The following is a 21,696-nucleotide window of genomic DNA, read 5'->3' on the forward strand; positions in this document are numbered from 1 at the left end:
GCAGGGCCTTGCAGCTGCAGGGATTTGTGGGACAGAATAAGAAGTTTTAACTCCCGTTTCTGGCAAAAGCAGAATGCAGACAGGTTTCAGGTACTGTGAGCCAGGGTCTCAGGGCTGTGAACACCCTGGGGCTCTGTGAGCAGTGTGTGGGGGTGTGGGACATGCTGCCTGCGACAGCAGGGGACAGGACGTGGCAGGGCAGCACAGCCCAGCTCCACATTCCTGTGCTCCAGCAGGAACTGTGCCCGATGCTAATTGTGCTGCTCCATCTGGTGCCAATCAGAATCTCTGCTGGAACACTGGGCCCAGTTATCAGCAGCTCTCCTCCAGGCTGGGGACCAGATGGAGAGAACCCAGAGAAAGAAAGGGAAAAGGATCACAGCTCTCTTCAGTTTCTTTCTCAACTGGTTTATTCAGTTTACAAAAGACAAAGGATGAGGGCAGAAATTACAGCCATCTTTGGGTAAGGACTGCTGCAAAAAAAGATAATTTAATTTTTTTGTGACCATACAGAAGACAAGTAGTAAGAGGCTTACAATGAGGCAAGGGAGGGTTGATTTGATTTAGGGAAATAACTCAAAATTTTCCAGCTGCTGCAAGAGCAGCAAAGAACTGGAGTGAACTGCTTGAAGAGTTCATGACACTCCTTGCATTGGAAGTTTTAAATCAGAGCAAACATTTGCTAGGTAGTTCTTGAGAGAGGGAGCTGAAATAAGTGCTGTTTGTAAGCCCCTTCCACGTCACTTCCATGGATCTATTTCCAGATGCAGCTCAGGGCCCAGCATGGCACCAACTAGCTTTGGAAATCCACTACACCACTTGCATAGTTTTAAAAAATCATGATTCTGTGGCAAACTTCAGCTGCGACAAAAGGTCTTAAAGGTGAGGAGTAAAAGTAATAAATGTGCTTGGATTCAGACAAGGCTGGGTGTCCCAAACCAGTACTGCTTCAGTTATGGAGCAGGTCTGATTTAAATTGATTCTATAGGATAAGGAAATACAGCATTTATACTCCCTGCTCAGTATTTGCCTACAGTGTAACCACTGACCTGCTGAGAAAACACAGTTATGTGCTAGGACTGGTGGTAGTGAATAGGATAAATGGGCCACTGGGAATTGGACCTGGACCTGTTTTCAAGGCAATCTGTAATGTTACAAACCAGCTGCCCAAGTCTGTCCCAGCCTGTAGTGAGGTTAAAAAAAATAAATTACTTCCGGCACAGACAGCTGGATTTTTACCACCCCTCCATCATCAAACTCTCACTGTATTTGTGGAAGACTGGTTAGGGAGGCAGACAGAGATTATAAGTAACAACATATATATAAAATATATATCATATATATGGATACTGGAAGAAGGAGATTAAATCATACCATTTGTCCTTAAAATTTCCTCTGTCCTTTAATTATACATGTTTACTTCTTTCATCAGTAAAATCACCCAGGTTATCAGTGTGTCAGAGCACACACTCGTTTATATAAGTTCTTTTTACCAAAACAACTACTTTGGTAAAAAATTGTCCCTTACAGTTTACTTCAGTTAAAACACGGCTGATAACTTACTACACATAAGTAAGATCAGTGAAAGTCATATAACAAATGCTAGAACTTAACTCAGTCCAATATAAAATGGACAGAATAAAAAAAAAATCATATAAATAGTCCTATGTACACTTTGGTTGTCAACACTATAAGAAGCCGTAACCTGACTGGAAGTGCAAGTCACCTGTCCAAGGGGGAAAAAAACCAGTAAAAATAATCAGAATGCACCAAAAAAAGTTAATGATCAGAATTATGGTAATGATCAGAATTACGGTGCTCTTCTCTAAACCGGAGAAGAGAATTTCATCGTGTGGCTTGTCAGCCACGCGAGCAATGGTGTCTTGTGTTCCAGCAGCAAGAAACGAGTCCCCAGCCTGCTGAAGGTTCTGGCCAGCACCATCTCTGTGCCAAGGACACGCGCTGGCCTGGCACCGCCACCCTGAGAGCCACGCCTGATCCGTAGGGCACGGAGGGAGCGCGGACATCTGATTGCCAACATGCAGAGGAAAAAGACAAAGCAGTAACAGCCAGGGCTGAAGAAAGGACAGCCTAGAAGAGAGGCAGCTGCAGGAGCTGCGAGGAGTACACGGGGTAGCCCAGGGGCGGGTCGGCCGCCTGCACGGTCAGGTTGCGCAGCAGGGCCGGGTGTGCCTGGATGCTGTAGCGCTCCTCGTCGTCGTTGGTGGCATAGAGCAGCTCCCAGGACAGGTTGGCCCACTGGCCTCGCACGGCTTCAGCATTGAGCTTTCCCACCTGGACTAACAACTCCTGCAGAGTGAGGACTCGCCCCGTGTAGATTCCCTGCAAGAACAAACAGATCACGATGTCCAGTATATTCTCCGAGAAGAGACAAGAGCATTTTGGTTACAAAGCACTGATCGCAGCTTTGAGATCACATTCTATGAACATTTTAAACACAGCAAAGTATAAACCAGTCCCCTCAGTTCAACTCCTCCACTGGAATATAATCAGGAAATACTGCTGCATCTGAAGAACAGTGCAGTGGGGTTTTCAACAACAGTGGTGCCAATTCCTCTTTAGTACAAACCAACCTTGCAGAGCTTTCATGTTTTAGAATACAATTACAAGGGGAAAAAAAAAACGGTGAAAAAGAAACCCAAACTTCAAACTTTGACCTAGAAAATTTTCTCCTTACCATACTTGGGTCATGCCCCAGTGAGAACAGGTATGGCTTTTCCTGCAGAACTGCTTGCTGCCACTCCAGGTCTGACACCAGCCCAATGTACCAATCGCTTTCATATTCCTCCAGGTAATTCACCAGCTCTTTGAAGTTCTCTACTGGGCCCAGGCTGGCTTTGTCCAGCATAAGTTTAAAGGTGTATCTGAAAGGTGCAGAATGTCACACAGTCAGCTGTGTGGCAAAGACAGGAGGGAGAAAGGCTCTTCAATCCACAGAGGATGGAGAGGCTCCACCAACTAAAGTCAGTCACTGCTTGTCAGCAGAGTCACTGCCAGTCGGTCTGGGTGCACTTTTAGCTCACCCACGTGTAAAACACATCAGCTTAAACATCTCGTTCCCCTCCAACACTTCCCACTGCCTGATAAGGGACAGTGCCAAATATCCAAATCCAGCACAACTGCTGAGATCGGGGGACAATGAAAACAGGTTGTTTTTCCTCACTTAACACAGCAGATTGGAGGCTGCTGTGGAGAAGAAATAACAAAACTCCACACCACAGGCTCCACTGCCTGGAGTTATGGGCAGTATTTATATAGGACAAACCTACAAATAAATTTAAACTATATGGGTTTAACAAAACACTACTGAAGTGACATTTATACAATTTTTCTAGTAATATGAAACGGTTTTCCTTTACCTGAATGCTTTTAATGCCAGCTGGAAGAGCTCTGGTTTGCCTGTCAGCCAGTCCAAGCCAGCAGACCAGGGAATGCCACCAGTGTACGCCCTGAACACGTGGCGAGGAGCAGGCACGGTGTTATCCAGGCCAAACAGACCAAAGCAACACGACAGCACCCCGTGGATGTACAGGTCTTTCAAAGCTTTATCTTTCATAAGGTCTGTGAGTAAACTGGAAGGCTTCTCTTTCAGATGAAAGAAGTCCAGTTGGCTCAAAACAAAGTGGTACCATTCCTCTGGAAACCTCTGCCTCATTTCACTGACTTTGGAAGAAGGCACTGGTGCTGTTCTCCATTCTTCAGGGATGCTCAGCAGCTCCGAGTAAGAGCAGCTAAATTCTACACGAGGCAAAACTTCTGGCTGTTTCCCTTTGTCCACAGCAGGCAGCCCAAGCACCACAGCCCTGTTTAATTTATCTTCTGCTGCCATTTCTGGTAGGAAATCTTGGCTCTGTGTTTCTACAGACCCTGGAATAGACAGGTGCAATTTTGGTGTCAGTCCCAACTGCTCAGGTTCTTTTCTGTCTCTCGTTTTGCTACTGGGTTCAAAATCAAAAATGTCACTATCATCAGTCCAGTCCTCCACTGTATCAACACTAAAGCTGTCTTCTTCTCTCAGAGCTCTGGATCCTTTCACTGCACCACCACGCTGATTTTCTGGAAATGATCCTTGTTTGTTCTTGTTGGCACTGCCTGGGCTTTCCCATGTCTTTGATTTTTTATAACAATACTGGACAAGCATCCATACAAGCACTTTAACAAAATCATCTTTCAGGTGCTTTAAATTCTCATGAGAATCAATTATTCCAGATAACACATTCCTGGCATCAGAATACAGCCGCACAGGAACAACAGTACAGGGAGTCAGGATGTGTCCAAAATGGGGATTGGGAGACAGAATCCTTGTGTGCTCCTGATGTTCAAAGGCCATTTCAAATATTTCATCCACTCTGTGAGCTTCAGCAGCATGGCAGGATGTTTCCTGCAGTTCCAGCCCCTAAAGCACACATGAAAACAGCTTCTTGTTAGTTGTCACCACGATGTAACTTTGAACGTCAGCAAGCTGTTTGCTTACAACAGATTTATTCTGAACAAGATGACTGTCAGTGTTTCCACAACTGAATCTACAAATCTATCTAGAGACAACAGCAATAATAAAGCACTCACTGCACTATTAGGCACAGATCAATGTCTTAAATGAATCTTTGCCTGATGAAGGTCTTATTAGTCAGCTTATTAAAGATACTGTGTCACAAGCTAAATGATAAAAAAGTTCACATCTGCTACTCACGTAAATTGCAAGACTAATTAGTTTAACACTCATCTTTGAAAATTAAATGTGAATCAGTTACACTGCTGAAATGTCACACAGCAAAATGTTTGCACAATTTCCAAACATCAACATCTCAGTGCTCAGCATGCAATTACCTTAATGTTAACACCACAGTACGTGAAGCCTTTTTCCAGCACCAAGATCCACATCAGCCTGTCCTGAAAGCGGCACAAGTAATGAGACCCAGGCAGAGAGAGACCTAGGCAAGAAAAAAACCCAAACAAAATCTAACTATCACCTTTTCTACATGCCAATGAAAGGATTCAACAGCAAACACAAAATATTTCTGCAACAACATCACAATCAGTTAACACTGGCTAACTAGCACCTTAGAATCTTGAAGAAATTGGCTGAAATTGCAGCTTTGAAAAAGCTGTGGAAAGCTGGGAAACCTCACATAACTGCAGGACTGCATTATTCACAGCAGACCAGGGTTAAACAACTCCACCCTCAATTCCCTTTGCAGAGATGACTTTCATGATTAAAGATCATTTTTGGCTGCATTTCCAACCACACAGTTCCCACTGAATGATGTTCTCTGGGGACCTAAAATCCTTCTTACCAAGAATACATTAAAGAATCATGATATAGCACAGGATTTTCCTAACGGCCCAATTTTCTGTGGAATAGGAAGTTTATTTGTTACCAGAGAAATAACAATATGACTAAACTGGAATTTGAAAATCAGGTCATGACCATCAAAGTAGTACTCAAAAACCCCACAGTTTGGCTCTCACTGTAAAAATTAGATGACACTTACGTCCAAAGCAAAAAAAAAAAAAAAAAAAAGAAAAAGTATACTCTTTCTCTTTTTTACCTATGTCACAAAAAGAACAATGCTGAATTTTCTAAAAACTGGTGGTTATACAGCATTTGAACTATAGCCTAATGTCAATCCTCCTAACACAATGGTTCTTTTCTTAAGCACGACATTTGCTGTCGGTTTATGACCTGCTTCTGCTGTCACTCATGTCTGCTGATGACTCACTTGAAGAGCATTTTAGTTTTAAAATGTTGTAAGATGAAATCAGTGAAACCAACCATTAAGCTGCAGTTAAAATTTAAGTAACCTTTTCTATCCCACTGAGCTAATGAAGTGCATTTTCTTGCTAACATTTTGCAAAGATTTTAATTCCCTTCTTGCTAGCTGTTAAAGCTACTAAAACTCCTTTACACAGAAAAAACTATGGGTTTAAATTAGTGACACACAAAGTGGTACCGCTTCCTCTTGAAATCATCTGAGAACACCACAGTTTTTCTTGCTTCAAGACATTCATTCACAGATTTTCCCATTAAAGAAGAGACTTTTTACTCCTCAAGCCTAGTATTTTAAATTATTTATTCTGAGGCATACATGCCACCATAGTCATAATGAGAATGGGGAAAAAACCCTATTAAAATAAGTATATATCTAATATAGAAAGATATAAGAGATAAGTAACAAATATATACAGATAGATATATATTATAATAATATAATGAATATATCTATTGTACATATAAAACATAGATGGACTAATGCAGTAGACAAACTGAAGTATCCTTTAGAGAAAAAAGACTTCCTAATTTTTTTTTTAGTATCACTCTCTTACCAGTGATGAAAGTGCAGCGCATGTTTTCTAGCAAAGCACCTGGATATATTCTCCAGAAAAGCATGAATAAGGTTAACTTCAACTGCCTTCAAATATTAGGCCACTTTTTCCAGACATAAGCCATTTTCTAAGAGGCTTATGTAAATATTTGCCTCTTGTCTGAGGGCTACAATCTTCTGATTATTTAGGTTACACAAAAGCTGTTTCTCAAGAAAATGACCTTGCAATTTAAAAACAGTTACTCTGTCTCCAGCTGGGAAAAGGACTGGGCATTTCTTCACCTCTGTCTCTGTAATTCTGTGAAAACTCCATCATGATGCATTTCAGAGGCTGTAAACCCACAAGTGCTGCTACAATCCTACCCCAGCTCCCCAACAATACATGACATTAAATCTTATCGAAGGGTTTGTTCTCAGCTGTTTACTGCTACTTGAGCTACATCCTGTATTTCACAAACATCCAGTCAATATTCACCATAACCAATTAACACAGCCAAAAAAAGTCACCTTCTGGATGCTGAGTAATGGGATTGATGCAGACGGACAGACCTACAGAGAGCAGTCTGACACACATCCCTCTTTATGCTGACTGGCTAAATAACCCAATTTACTGCCTCCAGTTAGGTGGGTTCAATGCTTTTTATTGCCAATATATATGCCAATTCCACCTTTTTCGTTCAGTACAGAAAGATTAGGATTGATATTGTTTCATCACCATTTAGTATCTACTTAAAGTTAGTAAGAGAGTTACTTTTTTATAGGATTGTAACAAGTGGACATCATAGAATCATTAGCTGGAAAAGATTGCCTAGATCATCAAGCCCAGCCTTTGAGTGAACACCACCATGTCCATGAAACCATATACCACAAAGTGCTACACATACTTGTTTCCTTGAATGCTCCCGCGGACGGTGACTCCACCACTTCCCTGGGGAGCCCACTCCAACGCTAAACCCTCCATTCCGCGAAGAAATATTTCCCAATACCCAACCCGAACCTGGCGCAACCTGTGGCTGTTCCCCCTTGTCATATCGCCGGTTGTACAAAACAACCACCTTTTCCCGAGCAGCGTCTGAATATCAGGTTTAACCCGCGCCGCAAAACGCGGCTTTCAGGCAGAGATTCATTCTCCCGTTCTCCACGTTTCCCGAAACGTTTAGCTGCAGCATTTCCGAGTGCTGCCCGTACGTACCCAGGCCGCCGGCCGCCAGCGCGGACTGCAGCGCGGCGGCCAGGCCGGGCACCAGCTGCCGGTAGTACACGGTGTCGGAGCACACGCAGGCGGTGCCGCCCGCGGGGCCCGGCCAGCTCCGCAGCGGCCGAGGGAAGCCCACCAGGAACACGGGCAGGGTGAAGAGCGGCAGCAGGGGCGAGGAAAGCAGCGCCGAGAGGGCCACCAAGGCCAGGAGGACGGGGAAGAAGGCGACGTTGAGCGCGATCAGGGCGGCGCTGGATCGGCGGCGCTGCTTCTTCTCCGTCCACGAGGTCAGGAGGACGGCGACGGCGAAGTGCAGCTTGGAGAGGAACTGGAAGAGCCGATCCCGCAGGAGACCGACCTGCGGCACACAGGCAAGAAGCGCACGGTGTTAGCCTGGAGTGTGCTCGAAACAGCTACAGCAACTTGAAGACAATGACTGTTGAAACCCTGAAGACCGGGAGTTTTGAACTTTCTGACACTGACCCTCAAAAGAACACTGCTTTTGACTTGAGGCCTTAAAGAAGGCTTCCAAAATTTGAGTGATGGAGTTGGAATTGCTGGTGTGTGGTTTGAATAGAAGTGTGGGATTTCACATGGTGAAGGGTTTGGAATTTGGGGTTTTAGAATATAGTCACAGGTATGGGACAAGACACACGTTCTGGGGCATTGTCTATTCCTTCCTTCTTGTTCATTCTTCTTGATTTTAGGTAGCAGTTTTTGGTTAAATAGAAAGTACCACAGTGCAGGTGACAGGTGTTTGGTCATTGGGTCAAAAGTATAAATAATGCAGATGTTAGTTTTTAATTGGATAATTAGGCCTTAAAAGACCTTGTAACAAGTGAGACACAGGTCCATTTTCTTGCTTTTGGCTTGTTAGCTAGAAATGCTGTAGAACTCACTGGACTATAGAATTAATAAACAACCGAGTCCAAACATGAAAATCCATCTCTTGTGCTTCAATCCTGACTCTGAATAAAAGCAAAGGAAAAAAAGGAGGCAACTAATATGTGGTGCCACATATAAATGGTACCCCATGTGAGGAACACACTCACAACCTTCAGATGACTATCACTGTAGTCAGAATCTATCTTAGTACAGTTTTTAGCTTTTACCTGCTGCTTCCTGGGCCCTGTAAATCCCCAACAGAAACAAACGCTTCAGGTGACTATTATCTGCTTAATTTTACATTATGACCATTACCAGCAAGAGTTTGATTCCTGTATCAAGGCTCCTGTTCCACCAGAGGTCTGGATTAAACACCAGCATTTGTGCTGCTGACACAACCACCATGTCTAGTAAGGCATTTTCTGTATTCTGCCAGACCTAAAATAGAAATATGTAAGAAATAAGTTAAAAAATACATCTATTTACATCTGCTTTCATGACCTGGAATATTTCTTCCAGGTCACCTTGGTATTCAAATCATGTAGAAGAGCATTTCTAAGGCTAACATATTTAAAATTCAAATTACCATCCTAAATATCCTTGTGAATCCAATGGAAATAGACACAGAATGCAGGTTTTGTAGAGAATGGTCAAGTGACAGGAATGCTATCATAGCAAACGGAGAAACTGCAATTGAAACAAGAGAATCATTGACCTCCTTCCAAAAACAAAACAGAAGTCAACAGAGGTAAGCAGTCTCATTGCAGGATGGAAATCCCAGCATAAAAAGAGAAACTTCCCCTTCATCATCAAACTCCTCTTTGTATTACACTCCCACAATACTGAACAATTTATTTGCACTAATGTCCCAGGACAACAAACATTTACATGGATGCTTAGCTCTTACTTGCTATTAGTTCTTCTGTCCTTTATATGTTTCTCCAACAGAATACTCAAGTAAAAATGAATGTGGAATAGCAGTCATCAATCTACTTTCCCAAATTAATGAGTCTTTATGAAATGAAATAATTTAAATAAATTTTTTATTCCCTTAAAGTAGATGCATTTATCTCTAACCTACCAGAAAGGAGGCTCTTCCCTTTACTAGCAAGCTCTAAGAACTAAATATCTAGTCAGCTTGAAGACTTTCAACGCATTTTGCTTCCAAGTGCATCTTTTCAAAAGTGAGTACTGCAATTGTAACTAAAATCCTTTAAAAGGCCCTGCTTTCTTAGCTTTGAAAAGGCTCAATTTTTTATGTTCACCCCTATAAAAGAAATAAATAAAAATCACTTTCAAATTTAATCACTTTCAAATATGGTGGACCAGTAACTTTGACCTCAGTGCACAATTTAACAAGACATCAACAAGTATTTCCAGCCACTTGGTTTCCCTTGGTTCATTCACAGAATCTTGCACATACAGCAATTCTAGAGTTTCATTCTCCCTACATGCATCATCTAACAAACAACAGAGAGTGGTGCATTCCTACCTAGTGTTAGTAAAATCCTCCTGACAACACCAACTTTCATTAGCCTTCTTTGCTTCTCCATGAACACAGCCACAGTCCTGACATCCTTTGGGTAAAAGGGGTTTCGGAAGACTCCAAACAAGTACACTCTCTGAATCTCTCTAAGAATCCACATAATTACAAGTAGTAGGATCAGAATGTAACTTGCTATGGCCTGGGGGCTGGCTTGGGAAAATGATGAAGAACCTGCAAATTGATGCAGCAGGCTCGCTTCTGTGAGAGCCAGTGTCAACACAGTCACATAGAAAATAAATTCCCTCCACCCAAATTGTATTCTAAGACCTCGGTGAGTATTTTTAGATTTGCTGGAGGCTAAATGGCTGATAATGGTGTGTTTGAAGGCAAACCAAATCTCACTTAGGTTAAGACTCAGTATGAACCCAAATCCAGTCATGAAGAGGATCACACCGAGGGGGCTGGGAATGAAATACGATGCTATTGCTGTTCCAGCAGAAATGAGAAACATTACTAACAACCTGTGAAGGAGAAAATAAAGAAGATTTGCTTGAAAAGAAAAAGGTTATAAACAATACTGATATATTTTATAATTGTATAAACATTTACTTTGTGTTACTTGACATAGGTGAACCTCCTAGTCCAAACTCCAACAGTTGTTCCATTCCCCAGAGAAAAAGTGCATCAAGTGGGGGCAGAATTCCCACTGCCCACAAGAATGGCAGAAAAAGAAACAGGATGTGCAAAATCTGGTTTGTCTGCTCTAGAATGGGTGCGTTGACAGCAAACCTGGATAAAAGAAGAAATGGATTTGACTTCTATGAAGGGAAAAATAACTTCTGTGTGGAAGACTTCCTGTTTAATTACTACAGCAAATCCTGAAGTAAAAGTATTTCACATTCAACTTATAAAACCTAATGAGTATCTTTTAAAAGGGAAAATAAGGACATATATTTATGCCTGGGATAGTAACACATTAATTAGAACACCAGAACACAGACTAAATTTTCATTTAAAAGATTTGAAGCCTTCAGATGAAAACAGTGATGCAATTATTGTGATTACTTTTGTTACTGCTGTGATAATACACAGAAAAGATACTTCTGTGAAAAAGAAAGGTCCCCAGGGTCTCCAAGGCCTCAACTGTTTAACAAAAAAATTGCAAAGTATTTTTTTTCAGAAGCACAAAAGGAAAATTTCATGCAATTTCAAGGCCCGAGATCCAAGCTTTAACACTGGAAGAACTGGCATGTTGCCCATACACCTACAGATAATACTGTATATTCCTAAAGTGGATTTATTTCTACAGAAAAATGACAAAATATTCCTGCAAAACCACAAAGATCAGTATTAGAAATTTGCATAAATTCTAACCTATATGTAGTTTGCCATGTAAGGTGGTGGACTGCCAAGATATTTGCTTTCTCTCTACTATTTAATAAGTAAGCAAGCCTCAGAGGAATTTTATCAGGAATTTTGACAATGTCTTGCTCTTCTCCTCAGGAAATTGAACAGAAGAATTTGGAATCTAAGACCACATGTATAATTCTCATACCTCATCTGAAGTGGCAATTAGGGTAAATCATTAACAAAGACATCTCCCAGTGCAAAACTAGCAAATTCAAATATGCTTCTTATAAATGTATCTGAAATACCCCAACCATAAAATATGTACATGTGACAAAGTGCTATAAATATCACCTGATAGGGAGAAATCATGCATAGAGTAAATCTAAAAGCATCTTGTTTTAGGAGCCTGATCTACAAATGCTTCAGCTAAGACACTCATCTGAAAAACAGGAACGTGACTCTCTTAATTTGCACACTGACACAGCTCTTTTGTATTGCAAAAGCATTTAAAAATCCAAGTTCAAAATCTGCATAGCAAAGCCACAGCAATATTCCCATTTGCTTACCCATTCATTAAACCAAATTCAGAGGGTGCATTTTTTTTATTTTGTTGGATTTTTTTTTTTGTCTGTTGTATAAAAGCCTCTGCCATCACTTCACAGAGCTTAAATTAAAAAAGTATTCCAGGATGAAATCTGGACATAAATCCAGTAATCCTGAAGCCTGCAGTGTTTAGATTTACGACTCCCAGTAAGGAACGTGTGCTGTCAAATCTTTCACATCCTTTAAAAGGATATACATGCAAATGCTCCAATACAAAAACATAAAAAATGACATGGTAGAAGATAGGTAAAACTATCTCTTACAAACTGCTCTTCCTAGTTTACATGCAATGCTATAAATATTTAAGAACCTTTTATACACAGCATAGAACCTCAATTTTTACCATATGTACATCAATCTTCTTTCTTTGCAGTTACTACGGTTGATTAGAATCTCAAAATAAATTTTCCTTGGAAGAATAATTTAACCTTTTCCATCAAAAATACACAGAAAAACCATCTCTTTAAGAGGCTAAATGCATTGTTATGTTTACCTGTGTGCAAGATCCACTGCAATAAAGACAAAAATGTAGAAAGGTCTCATTAGAGCAGTGATTTCATAAGTATCCAGTGCTTGGAAAGTGGCTGTTTCAGTGGCTGTGTTGATGATTAATGAATACTCTCCAATACATATGGTCACCCATCCAAACACAAAGATCACAACAGTTCCTCCAAAGTTGCTATATAACAAGGTTATTCTGTTTGGCAGCAAATACCAAGTTCCCAGCCCACACAATACCCCTGCCAGAAGGGAATGGAATACAGTGTTAATTATGTACTTCTTGCCAGGAATAATGAATTTTACTGTCTCTGAACCTACACAGCTGGAAAATTCAAACTCGTCTTCATCTGTCAGGGTATTCTGAATTTGCATTCTTTCTACTGTCACTGTTTTCTGCTTTGCATAGAGGTTTGTCATCTGAAGAGCCAGCGCAGTAACAAACATGAGTCCCCCCGACACCGCCGCGGTGCAGAAGTCCTTCATCACTCCCAACTGGTACAGGAGCGTTCCCACTCCTCCCCACAGCCATGGTGTCAGGAAAAGGATGATCTGGTTCACATAGATGTAAGGAGGGGCACAGTAGCCCAGTTTGAACCGGGGACCTCCCAGCACAGTCTGAGGGAAGCGCTTCAAGAAGAACTCCTGCTTGTAGTCATTGAGCAGGGGTACATCCGGCCCCATCCTCGTGGCTCAGGAATGCTGGCTGGGGAACATCTTTCCTGTGAGGGGGCAGAAAGGAATACACGGACACATTACTGATTCTGGAACTCAGAACCCAGGGAATTCTCGTGTCTTCTTTTTATTTACCAAGTTACAGTGGAATTCTGACATGTTGCTGTTAGAATTTCCCAGAATACAACTACTAAGCAAATGTTTTAAAATGTGGACACATTCTTTCATCTGAAGGTTACAAATAAAAACATATAATGTGTTCTTGGGAGATGATAAAACCAACCCGTCTCCCCATCAGAATACCTTCCTAAAACTGACATTCTTCCCACCCAATCTGATTCCATCACACCTAGCCACAGACCTCCAATTCCAAATCCTGTTAAGGATCTCTGTATACAGAGTCTGTGAAATCAGTGAACAGCCACCCAAGTGCAGGGACACAGGCACAAGAGGTCCCTGTAAAAAAAAACAAAATTAAAAATCAAAGCTTTATAAAAGAAATATTTTTCTACATAAATATGCTGAAGAATGTAAGGAGAAGTACTACAAATTGTTTCCCACATCAGCATTATTACTGTCCTCTCTATAAACAGTTCACTTTCTGCTTCCTAAAATATATAAAATAAAAACAACCCAAACACAATACTTGTGAGTTGTAGTGGAATCAGCATATATTCTTCTTTGTGCCAATGGAGAAAGCTGAAAGAAAGTAAAAAAGATACCTATAGACATTAACAATCACCCATCAAATAGAAATAGGTTTGAATATTCATTTAGAGAGGATCAGGCAATTTAGAAACAATGAACATAAGGTGGTACCTATGATATTCAAAAATAATTCTAGGCTACTAATCATGAGAGCAAGAATCTATGAGTGACAGGCAGAAATACTCAAGCTAAGAAATAGGGTGAGAAAAAACAGCACAAAAAAAGCAGTTCTAAGCAAGAGATGTTGTGCATTAGAAGATGTGCAAGGACTGAAATTCTGACTGACTTTCTTCCACTGGACCTGTACAATCTGATGAATACCCATTGCTATCCCTGCTGAGACATTAGAAATTAAACATCTGGCTGCCAGAGAATCCTCAAACTACCATGACCCCTTTTTTCTAAAATACCAAACATTTCTGGGCCTTACTAAGAACAATTCGCATTTCTAAGAACAATTTATTTAAACTGCTATCAGTCACTTGGTAGATGCTGGTCATTGGGGAATGAAGCTGGAAACAGTGCAAATGAGATTTTATGCATTATCATGACTGAAAATTTGCATTCTGCATCCACTAATTCAATATATTCCACCATGGAAAGCAGGACCCCACAGGCCCTGTAACTACTCTTTATGCAGGCTGTGGATTTTTTTTTTTTTCAGTAATATATTGAAAACATGGGGTTTTTTGTTCATACTATTTCAAGCCACTAAATATTACTTAAAAGTAAGGAGAAGGAAGCACTCCATCCTGCTGGAACTAATGGAAAAGACACATGTTGACAATGGAGAGAGAAATTCATCCCAGTCAGCTCAGGAATTTGAAAATGTAACATCGACACACCCAACTAAAAACAATTTTCAAATGTAATTACAAAATATCACAATTCAGTGAATCTTCTTTAGAAAAATAAGCCCTTTTTAGAGGGTACATGGGCATGGAGCTTAAGTTGATGGGATCGTTACATGCAGTAGAAGATTTATAGGCATGGAAATGACAGAATCTGACTTTAAATAGAAAACATAGAACCAATAGGTGCAGAGTCTTCCTTCAAAAACAGTTTTTGGGCAGCTGTGTTTTTCTGCTCTGAGAAGGGCTATTTTTGTTTCAAGTTCCAGTCAGCATTTGTGTTTGTCAGTTTATATTGCCAACCAAATGTTAACAAAACATTCCTCTTACAGTTTCTGTGTAAACAATAGGCATCTTTGTGTGAGACACAAAAATCCACACACATAAATAATATAGTTCCACTTGGCTCTGGTCCAAAACTAGGTGAATTTACTTGCTAAAGCTCACTAACTATGGAGACTCTTCCCTCTGCTGTTCTCTTGGCTTCCAACTAGTCAGGTAGCACATCAGGACTTCAGAGAGGGACTCATCCACGTCTTATTTCTGTGCAAAGCCGTAGCAACAAGGCTCCACACATTTGTGAGTGTTTACGGGACCTGGCTTCAACACACATTCCTGACATACAGGCCTGGCCCCACTTTGACAACTTGCCTGGATACCCAAACAACCCCTAGCACAACAGTCTGTCATCACTGGGGGGATCCGTGCCACTTGGATACTAGATACCATCACAGCAAGGACAGAAAAAGGCTTTACACCATAAAGTCTTGTCATAAGTCTTCTCTGCAATAACCACCTAATGCCCTTATTGCAAAGGGAAACAAAGCAAACCTTGCCACAGATACAGGCAGGAACTCATGAGGGCACGAATTTTTGTCTAAATGGACACCATCCTTCTCATGGGCTGATGTTGGATCAGCTGAGTTCAGTTTGCTTTTGTTTTTCGTGTACAGCTGTCTGCCACCTGAGCAGCTGAAACACACAGGGCTTAAAAATCCTTACCTCGGTGGTCTTACAGGTATTTTCATCAGGGGATAGGTAAGGGTTACAAACCACCTGCTAGCCAAGCTGGAGGACAGGTGGGAGGTGATGGGGAGGCTGTGGCATCCCCTGTCCCACCAAACCCAGAGGCACCTGTGTGCCTGCACACCCGGTTAAAGATTCCCTGGATGACCATCCATGGCTAAAGACCCCACTGAGCTGCAGACCAGCTTCCAGCCAGGAGCCGGAACAGGCTGGGAGCCCCGGCTCAGCAGTGCTGATTCCATTCCCCAGCGAATCCGGGCTCACAGCATTTTAGGAACACGCTCCCCATCCAGTTGTGGGGCGAGCATCCCGGGATCACCTTCGGGAAGGGTCGCTGGCCGCCGCCTCCCGAGGCACCTCTGCCCCTGACCACAGGGGCTCCCACCTGGGCCACCACACTTCCCAGCCACCCACCTCCCCTCACTTCTTCTGCAGCCACTACATAACAGCACCCAACAGCAAGCGACTACAAAAAACATCTCTGCGACCTCCGGAGGGGAAGGGCCGTGGGGGCAAACCCGCGGCGGGGATGGCACCTACCTGCGGCCCGGGCTCGGAGCGGGGCAGGGGCCGGCAGGGCACGGGGGCGAGCCGGCACTGGGAGAAGAAGGAGGAGGAGGAGGAGGAGGAGGATGGCGGAGCGCTGCCGTTCTCGGCCCGCCCCTTTTTCCCGCCCCTCAGCCGCCGCCGCCATTTTGCCCGCCCGGGGCCGGCCGTGAGGACGCGCTGCCTGCGGGAAATGGCTCCGGCCGCCTCCTCGGCGGGATCGGCACCGCAGCGCTGAGGGGCGGCGGTGCTCCCGCTCCCTCACGGCGGGCAGGGCCCCGCAGCACCCCCGAATCGATCCGGGTGGAAAAGATCTCTGGCAGCATCGAGTGCAGCCCGTGAGCGAAGGCGCCGTGCCGGCCGGACCATGGCGCTGAGTGCCCGGCCGGTCTGCAGCACCTGCGGCCACCGCGGCTCCAGCGCTTCCCTGGCCGGTCCATCCCCGTGTCTGGCCATCCTTCCCGCAAGGAATTCCGCTCATGTCCGACTCAGCTCCCGGGTGCATCTTCATCCTCATTCTTGTTGCTGGAAGCAGATCCTGGCCCTGTCGGGGAGTTGAAGAGAGCGAGAAGGTCCCCACCGTTCTGACAACAATACCCCCAAAAGTTCCCTTAATCTTGAATATTAATGGCCTTTATGTACTCACGAACGCTGGATTTAGCCTCGGGTAGAACCAAGTCCATTCTGTATTCTCCTAGGCTAAGTCAAATAGAGCATTTGGTGGGAAACTGAACTATAAATCCAAATACTGCAGTACCACTTCAAATTACACTAGTTAAACATTGAGAATGTTTAACAGAGCACACATGATATAATTCATATCTAATAATGCTAACATGGATAATTCAGTGTGTTAACACAAGGGCACACCTGTCTGCCTTCATACTTGTTAGAGCAATTGCCATGTAAGTAGTTAGAAGCAGTTATATACATTTTAATCTGAGTACCTAATTTAACACACAAGCATGTGCTTGGAATTTTAGACACAAAGAATTGACTGTATCAATTATATCAATGCTTCTTATCAGAAGCATCATAACCTTTTTGTAGGTCTTAATTTTTTTTCTTCAGAGATAATAAAAATGCAGTTGGATTGGAGAATACAGTGTAAAACCTTGGAAACACAATGAGAAGAAAACAACTATTTGTCTTTATTGAATTTCTTTAAAATGTAGTTCAGTGGCACAGATGATTCCAGCCTCCTGGATAATAAATTAAAAAAAAAAAAGTGGTTTTTTTCACTATCCTCCATCTAATATTTTTTCACCCTCTCTTTCAAATGTTTCTGTTGCAATCCTATTAAAATTATTTATATGTCATAGGTATTCTAAGGTAAATAGCATCTCTTTGCAGTTCCCTCAAGGTTGGTAGTAGGTATTTACTTTTTGGTTGCCAAGTTTCATCCTGTCCCAGTTTCCCAATTCAGTTACAACTTGTAAAGATGACAGTTCTCTTCTGGAATATTTGAATCCTAAACAGCAGCAACAACGGAGTGAGGGAAGCAGACACTGGATTTATTTCTTTACAAGCTCTGCTGCTTGTGTTCCAAAACTCACAGAAAGCTCCTTCAAAACTCGGAGGAATCATTTCCTATATTTTCACTCTTGCTCAAAAGAATAAATCAGAATTTCAGTCGGTGCAAACTCCAAGCTACTGCTGAAGGGAGCATAGTAATTTATTTCTCCTAAGAGTTCTAAAAATTTTCTCGTTCATGCAAAAGAAGATAAAACCTGCTAACAGACTAAACTGTTCCAAGTAAATTCTGCTGACCTCCAGCTGTTCTTTTTTGATTATCACACAATATATAGCTGGAAACATGAATTTAACAGGACTCCTGATCCTCTTAAAATTATGATACACACAAACTATTTCCAGTATTGGGACTTGGTTTTTGCCTTGCTCATTTTCGGTTTGTGAAAAGTCTGTTAGTCCTAACTCTTTGAATAATAATATTAACATTTCCATATTTTCAATGATGACTTTGTTTGGAGTAATGCAGGTATAAATATTTTTCTTACTGACTTGCTTCTCTTTGAAGATAAATCAAAAAAGTGTTTTCTGTTTGGAAATGCATCTTTGTGTCCAACTATAAGGGTAGGGGAAACAGATACTTTCTTGCAATTATAGGTTATTAAGAGAGAAAGAGCGTGTAGGAATATTGTTAAAAAGAGATTTACTGCTAGAGAAAAAAAAAGTTTACTTTCAAATTAGATTACAGAATTGTGTTTTTCCTGATGCCCAAAGTTAATTATTGTGTTATTGCAATCTGCAGGCTGACATTCCAAAAGGGAGGATGTCAGAGAGAAATCTGACTCCTTGTTTTACTCAATCTTTTTGTCCTGCATCCTCCAGGGGACCCATCCTGTGTCTGTGTGTAGGTTTCTGGAAATCTGTGTGTGCTGGATGTGTGTTATCCATCACTACTTTCCTGTAGCTCCCTTGGAAGTAACACCTTTCGACAACGTGGCCGTAAGCTGGTGGAAAAACACGTGGAGGAGGTCACTTCTTTCTGGGTGACTTTATCCCTTTAAAATAAACTTCAGGAAAAGGTACTCCATTCCTATATGTGGAAGATACCCATTTTTTTCCCAAAGGGAAAGGCTTGTGTTGACTGACATTCCTGAGTAACCACGAAGAGTTCCAGCGTAACATCCATGTAGTAAGTTTTAGCAACTGAAGTATCTCTTTCAGGTCCCTTACTGCATGGCAGCTAAACATATGCTTCAAGTAATTTCTGTATTCCTACCTTGCTGGTTTTTAAAACATTAAAACATGAGATTATTTCTCATCAATTTAATTTTGTGTATAATGTGGTTTGGATTTTATAAGAACTGTATTCTTCAGATGAAAGATAAAACACTGAGATGGTAGATTTCCATTTAATTTGTGTAGAATATTCTTAAAATCAGGAGCTTTGAGCTGAATTCTTTTTGTTGTTTAACATGGTAAGGTTTTCCTTTCTTCCCTCCTCTTTGCATTTCATGCTGAAAACATCTTGATTATGGAAGCAATCTAGTTAAATATTTTATGTTTTGGGAAAGATTCACTTCTCTTGGAAGTCTCTTTCAATTGCTGTATTTTGAGAATCTGTCACTGATCTGAGGAGAAAGGGACAGAGAGAGAATTCCAAATCACAAATTTTTGTAGTACTAGAATCATAAGTGACAACCCAGGATTGGCTATGGGATATTCTGCATCTTTATTTTGACAGGGTGCAACAGTCCTGTGGCCATGCAGCCTTCACAGTTGTCATTTATACCCCAGTCCGTGGCCACACGGATGTTGTGGATACAAACAGACACAGATCATGTGGGAGACTCTCTGCTCCAGCGACACACAAGCTCCCACAGCTGGAGCTCTAGGACACTTCATAGCTTCCAGTGGAGTAGGAAAGTCTGAATCACCAACAAGGTAGCATGTCCTGTGTCCTTGACCACTTCACCCAATTAAAAATGGTCATATACACACTTGCTGCTTGTTATTTGGCTCAGCTCACCACTGTTCAGCATCCAGCTTCAAAGACTTCAAATAATATTCTTGGCCAAGAAAATTCAGAGATCTCAGTGCAACGTTTGGGGTTTGTGTGATATTGGGAATGCAGGAGGTGTCTCTAGAGGGAGCTGGATGCTCATTGAGTGTAGAGCTGCTGCATTGGTCATTAGGAAACATCTCTCCAGAAGCAGGTCCGAGCTGCTGGTTTGTGATGATGCAAAAAGTGCCTTGACCCACTCAGAGCTGGGATGTCCCTGGCAGGGTTGGTAGCTGTTTAAGGAAGAATAAAAAGCAGTGGTCTGGTGTCAGCAACTGCCTTGTTGAGAGGGGCCAGTGGCCCACCCCAAGAGGAAGGAGGCCAAAGACCTTAACTCACTGTGCCACTCCTAAAAGATGTCCTAACCATGAGGCAATGGACATGGCTATGGAAGAGCCACTACCAGCTATTCTAGTGAAATCAGACTAGAGAAGTAACCTGATCCCATCAGTCAGTCGTTTCTTTGGTGTGCCTGACTTAAAGTATTAATTAGTCCTTACTTGTTGGTTTTCTAATTATATCTTCCAAACAGCAGTCCAGGGAGGGAAGGTCTCAGTGTGAAGACTCTCCTGTGAAATTCCCACAAATATTTCAATATTGAGGAGTTCAGCCATGATTCCTTGGTATACACCAGAATCATCTCTTGCCCCTACAGTACTATAGGCTATTAGGTTTCACATGGAGAAGGATTCCCAGCTAACCACCCAAATCCTCCCCGGGAGCAAAGCTGGACCTTCACAGCTCTTTTGGGTGGCAGTATTGAACTGTATCTTGGTACAGCAGCATTTTGCGTAAACTGATTGTTATTGTGAAGAGCCATGGGCACGCTTCTGAGCCTGTCCAGGTCTGTCCTAAGTAGTAAAACAATATATAAAAAGACAGAAATGCTAAAGTCCTGTCCTGTGCTGATGCACAGCACACTGCAATACTGTTAATTAATCTTTGTTAGTTTGATGTCCAGTTTCACTGACATGGGTTTTGATCTAATCTTGCAGAATTCTAAAAGTCTCCCTTATTCCTTTTTATATGCAAGTACATTTAGAAGAGATTTTCATAATTTCTTTGTGTCCAGCTTCTCTAATAAGGTTGGACAGATTCTCACAGTTTCTGTTGCTAATATGATTCTTGGCAAATAGAGCAGAAGGTTCAGGAGAACAAAAGAAGTGATCTAATTTTAGTAATGGAGCAGACTGAGTCTGTCATTTTTCTCTCTCTTTTATCCTGCTACCCTTTCTGAATGTCAGAACCTCTCCCAGCACTGCCTCTTTTCAGTTTGAATTGAATTCTTGTTCCTCGTCAAGGACTGGGCATGATGAGTTTTTAGATACTTCTCTGAGCAGACACTGAGTATTTGAGAGGCTGATCAGGGAAATTCTGACTTGTCACAGGTAATTTGCTAAGAACGAACCACCTCCAGTGAGGCTTTTTTGCAGATTAGAAGCTCTCATATCTGAAATTTCACTTAATATGTATGTCATATTTCTATTCTCCATTTTAGATCTTAAATTGAAGTGTGAATCTAGTGCAGTGTAAAGCCAATAAAGGAATTTAGTTTCTGAAAGACAAAGAAGGCTGCATCTAGTGCAATAGATCTGTGCAATTTGTGAGGTGTTCAGATTTTGGTCCAGTGAAGGTCTTTGTGCATAATTCAAGTGTGAGAATTTCTGTAGAAGCTTTAACCTAAAACATATTCTTTCAAAGGCAATGGAAATACAAACATGTTTTAAATTAAAATATGCTTACAAACTTTTCTACATTTTTATCTCGGAGGATTGTTCTAGTGAACAGCAATTATACTTGTCTTAGTCAGCCTTTATTCTTGTGCTCCTGTTTTGGATGTGAGAAGTAAACAGGCTGTGTATGCAGTTTGGAGGATGGCAATTATAGACATCTGATGTGAAGAACTGGACAAGAAAGCAAAGAGGAAAGAATAACATGGTTTGAAGTGAAAATTACTTGAGCAGTAACAAAATGTAGAGGACGTCCTTTGTTGGATG

At 41.8% G+C, this 21,696-nt stretch overlaps 1 protein-coding gene across 2 annotated transcripts; it reads right to left on the reverse strand.

Annotated features, from left to right (window-relative positions):
• Positions 1-398: 398 nt before the first annotated feature.
• Positions 399-16,225, reverse strand: PCNX4 (pecanex 4). Of its 2 annotated transcripts, XM_062495755.1 has the most exons (12): positions 16,165-16,225; positions 13,401-13,495; positions 12,360-13,086; positions 10,523-10,702; positions 9,920-10,434; positions 9,014-9,114; positions 8,743-8,865; positions 7,537-7,900; positions 4,849-4,952; positions 3,381-4,417; positions 2,699-2,885; positions 399-2,343 (listed from the first exon to the last, which is right to left on the reverse strand). In XM_062495755.1, the coding sequence occupies exons 3-12, from the start codon at positions 13,046-13,048 to the stop codon at positions 2,092-2,094; spliced, it is 3,552 nt and encodes a 1,183-aa protein (XP_062351739.1). In that variant the 5' UTR covers positions 13,049-13,086; positions 13,401-13,495; positions 16,165-16,225; the 3' UTR covers positions 399-2,091. The 2 variants fall into 2 exon arrangements, with proteins under 2 accessions (XP_062351739.1, XP_062351738.1); XM_062495754.1 differs by lacking the exon at positions 16,165-16,225 and having other exon boundaries at positions 13,401-15,346.
• Between the last annotated feature and the right edge of the window lie 5,471 nt (positions 16,226-21,696).

Source organism: Cinclus cinclus, chromosome 6 (assembly GCF_963662255.1).
Source record: "Cinclus cinclus chromosome 6, bCinCin1.1, whole genome shotgun sequence".
Taxonomy (NCBI): domain Eukaryota; kingdom Metazoa; phylum Chordata; class Aves; order Passeriformes; family Cinclidae; genus Cinclus; species Cinclus cinclus.

Excerpts from the sequence above, each read along its gene's own strand:
- PCNX4 (XM_062495755.1), bottom strand. The coding sequence starts at position 13,048 with ATGGGGCCGGATGTACCCCTGCTCAATGACTACAAGCAGGAGTTCTTC. Across the intron at positions 4,953-7,536 it reads GCTGGCGGCCGGCGGCCTGG|GTCTCTCTCTGCCTGGGTCT; the intron begins GTACGTACGGGC and ends TTTCTTGCCTAG. Across the intron at positions 2,886-3,380 it reads CTGGCATTAAAAGCATTCAG|ATACACCTTTAAACTTATGC; the intron begins GTAAAGGAAAAC and ends TGCACCTTTCAG.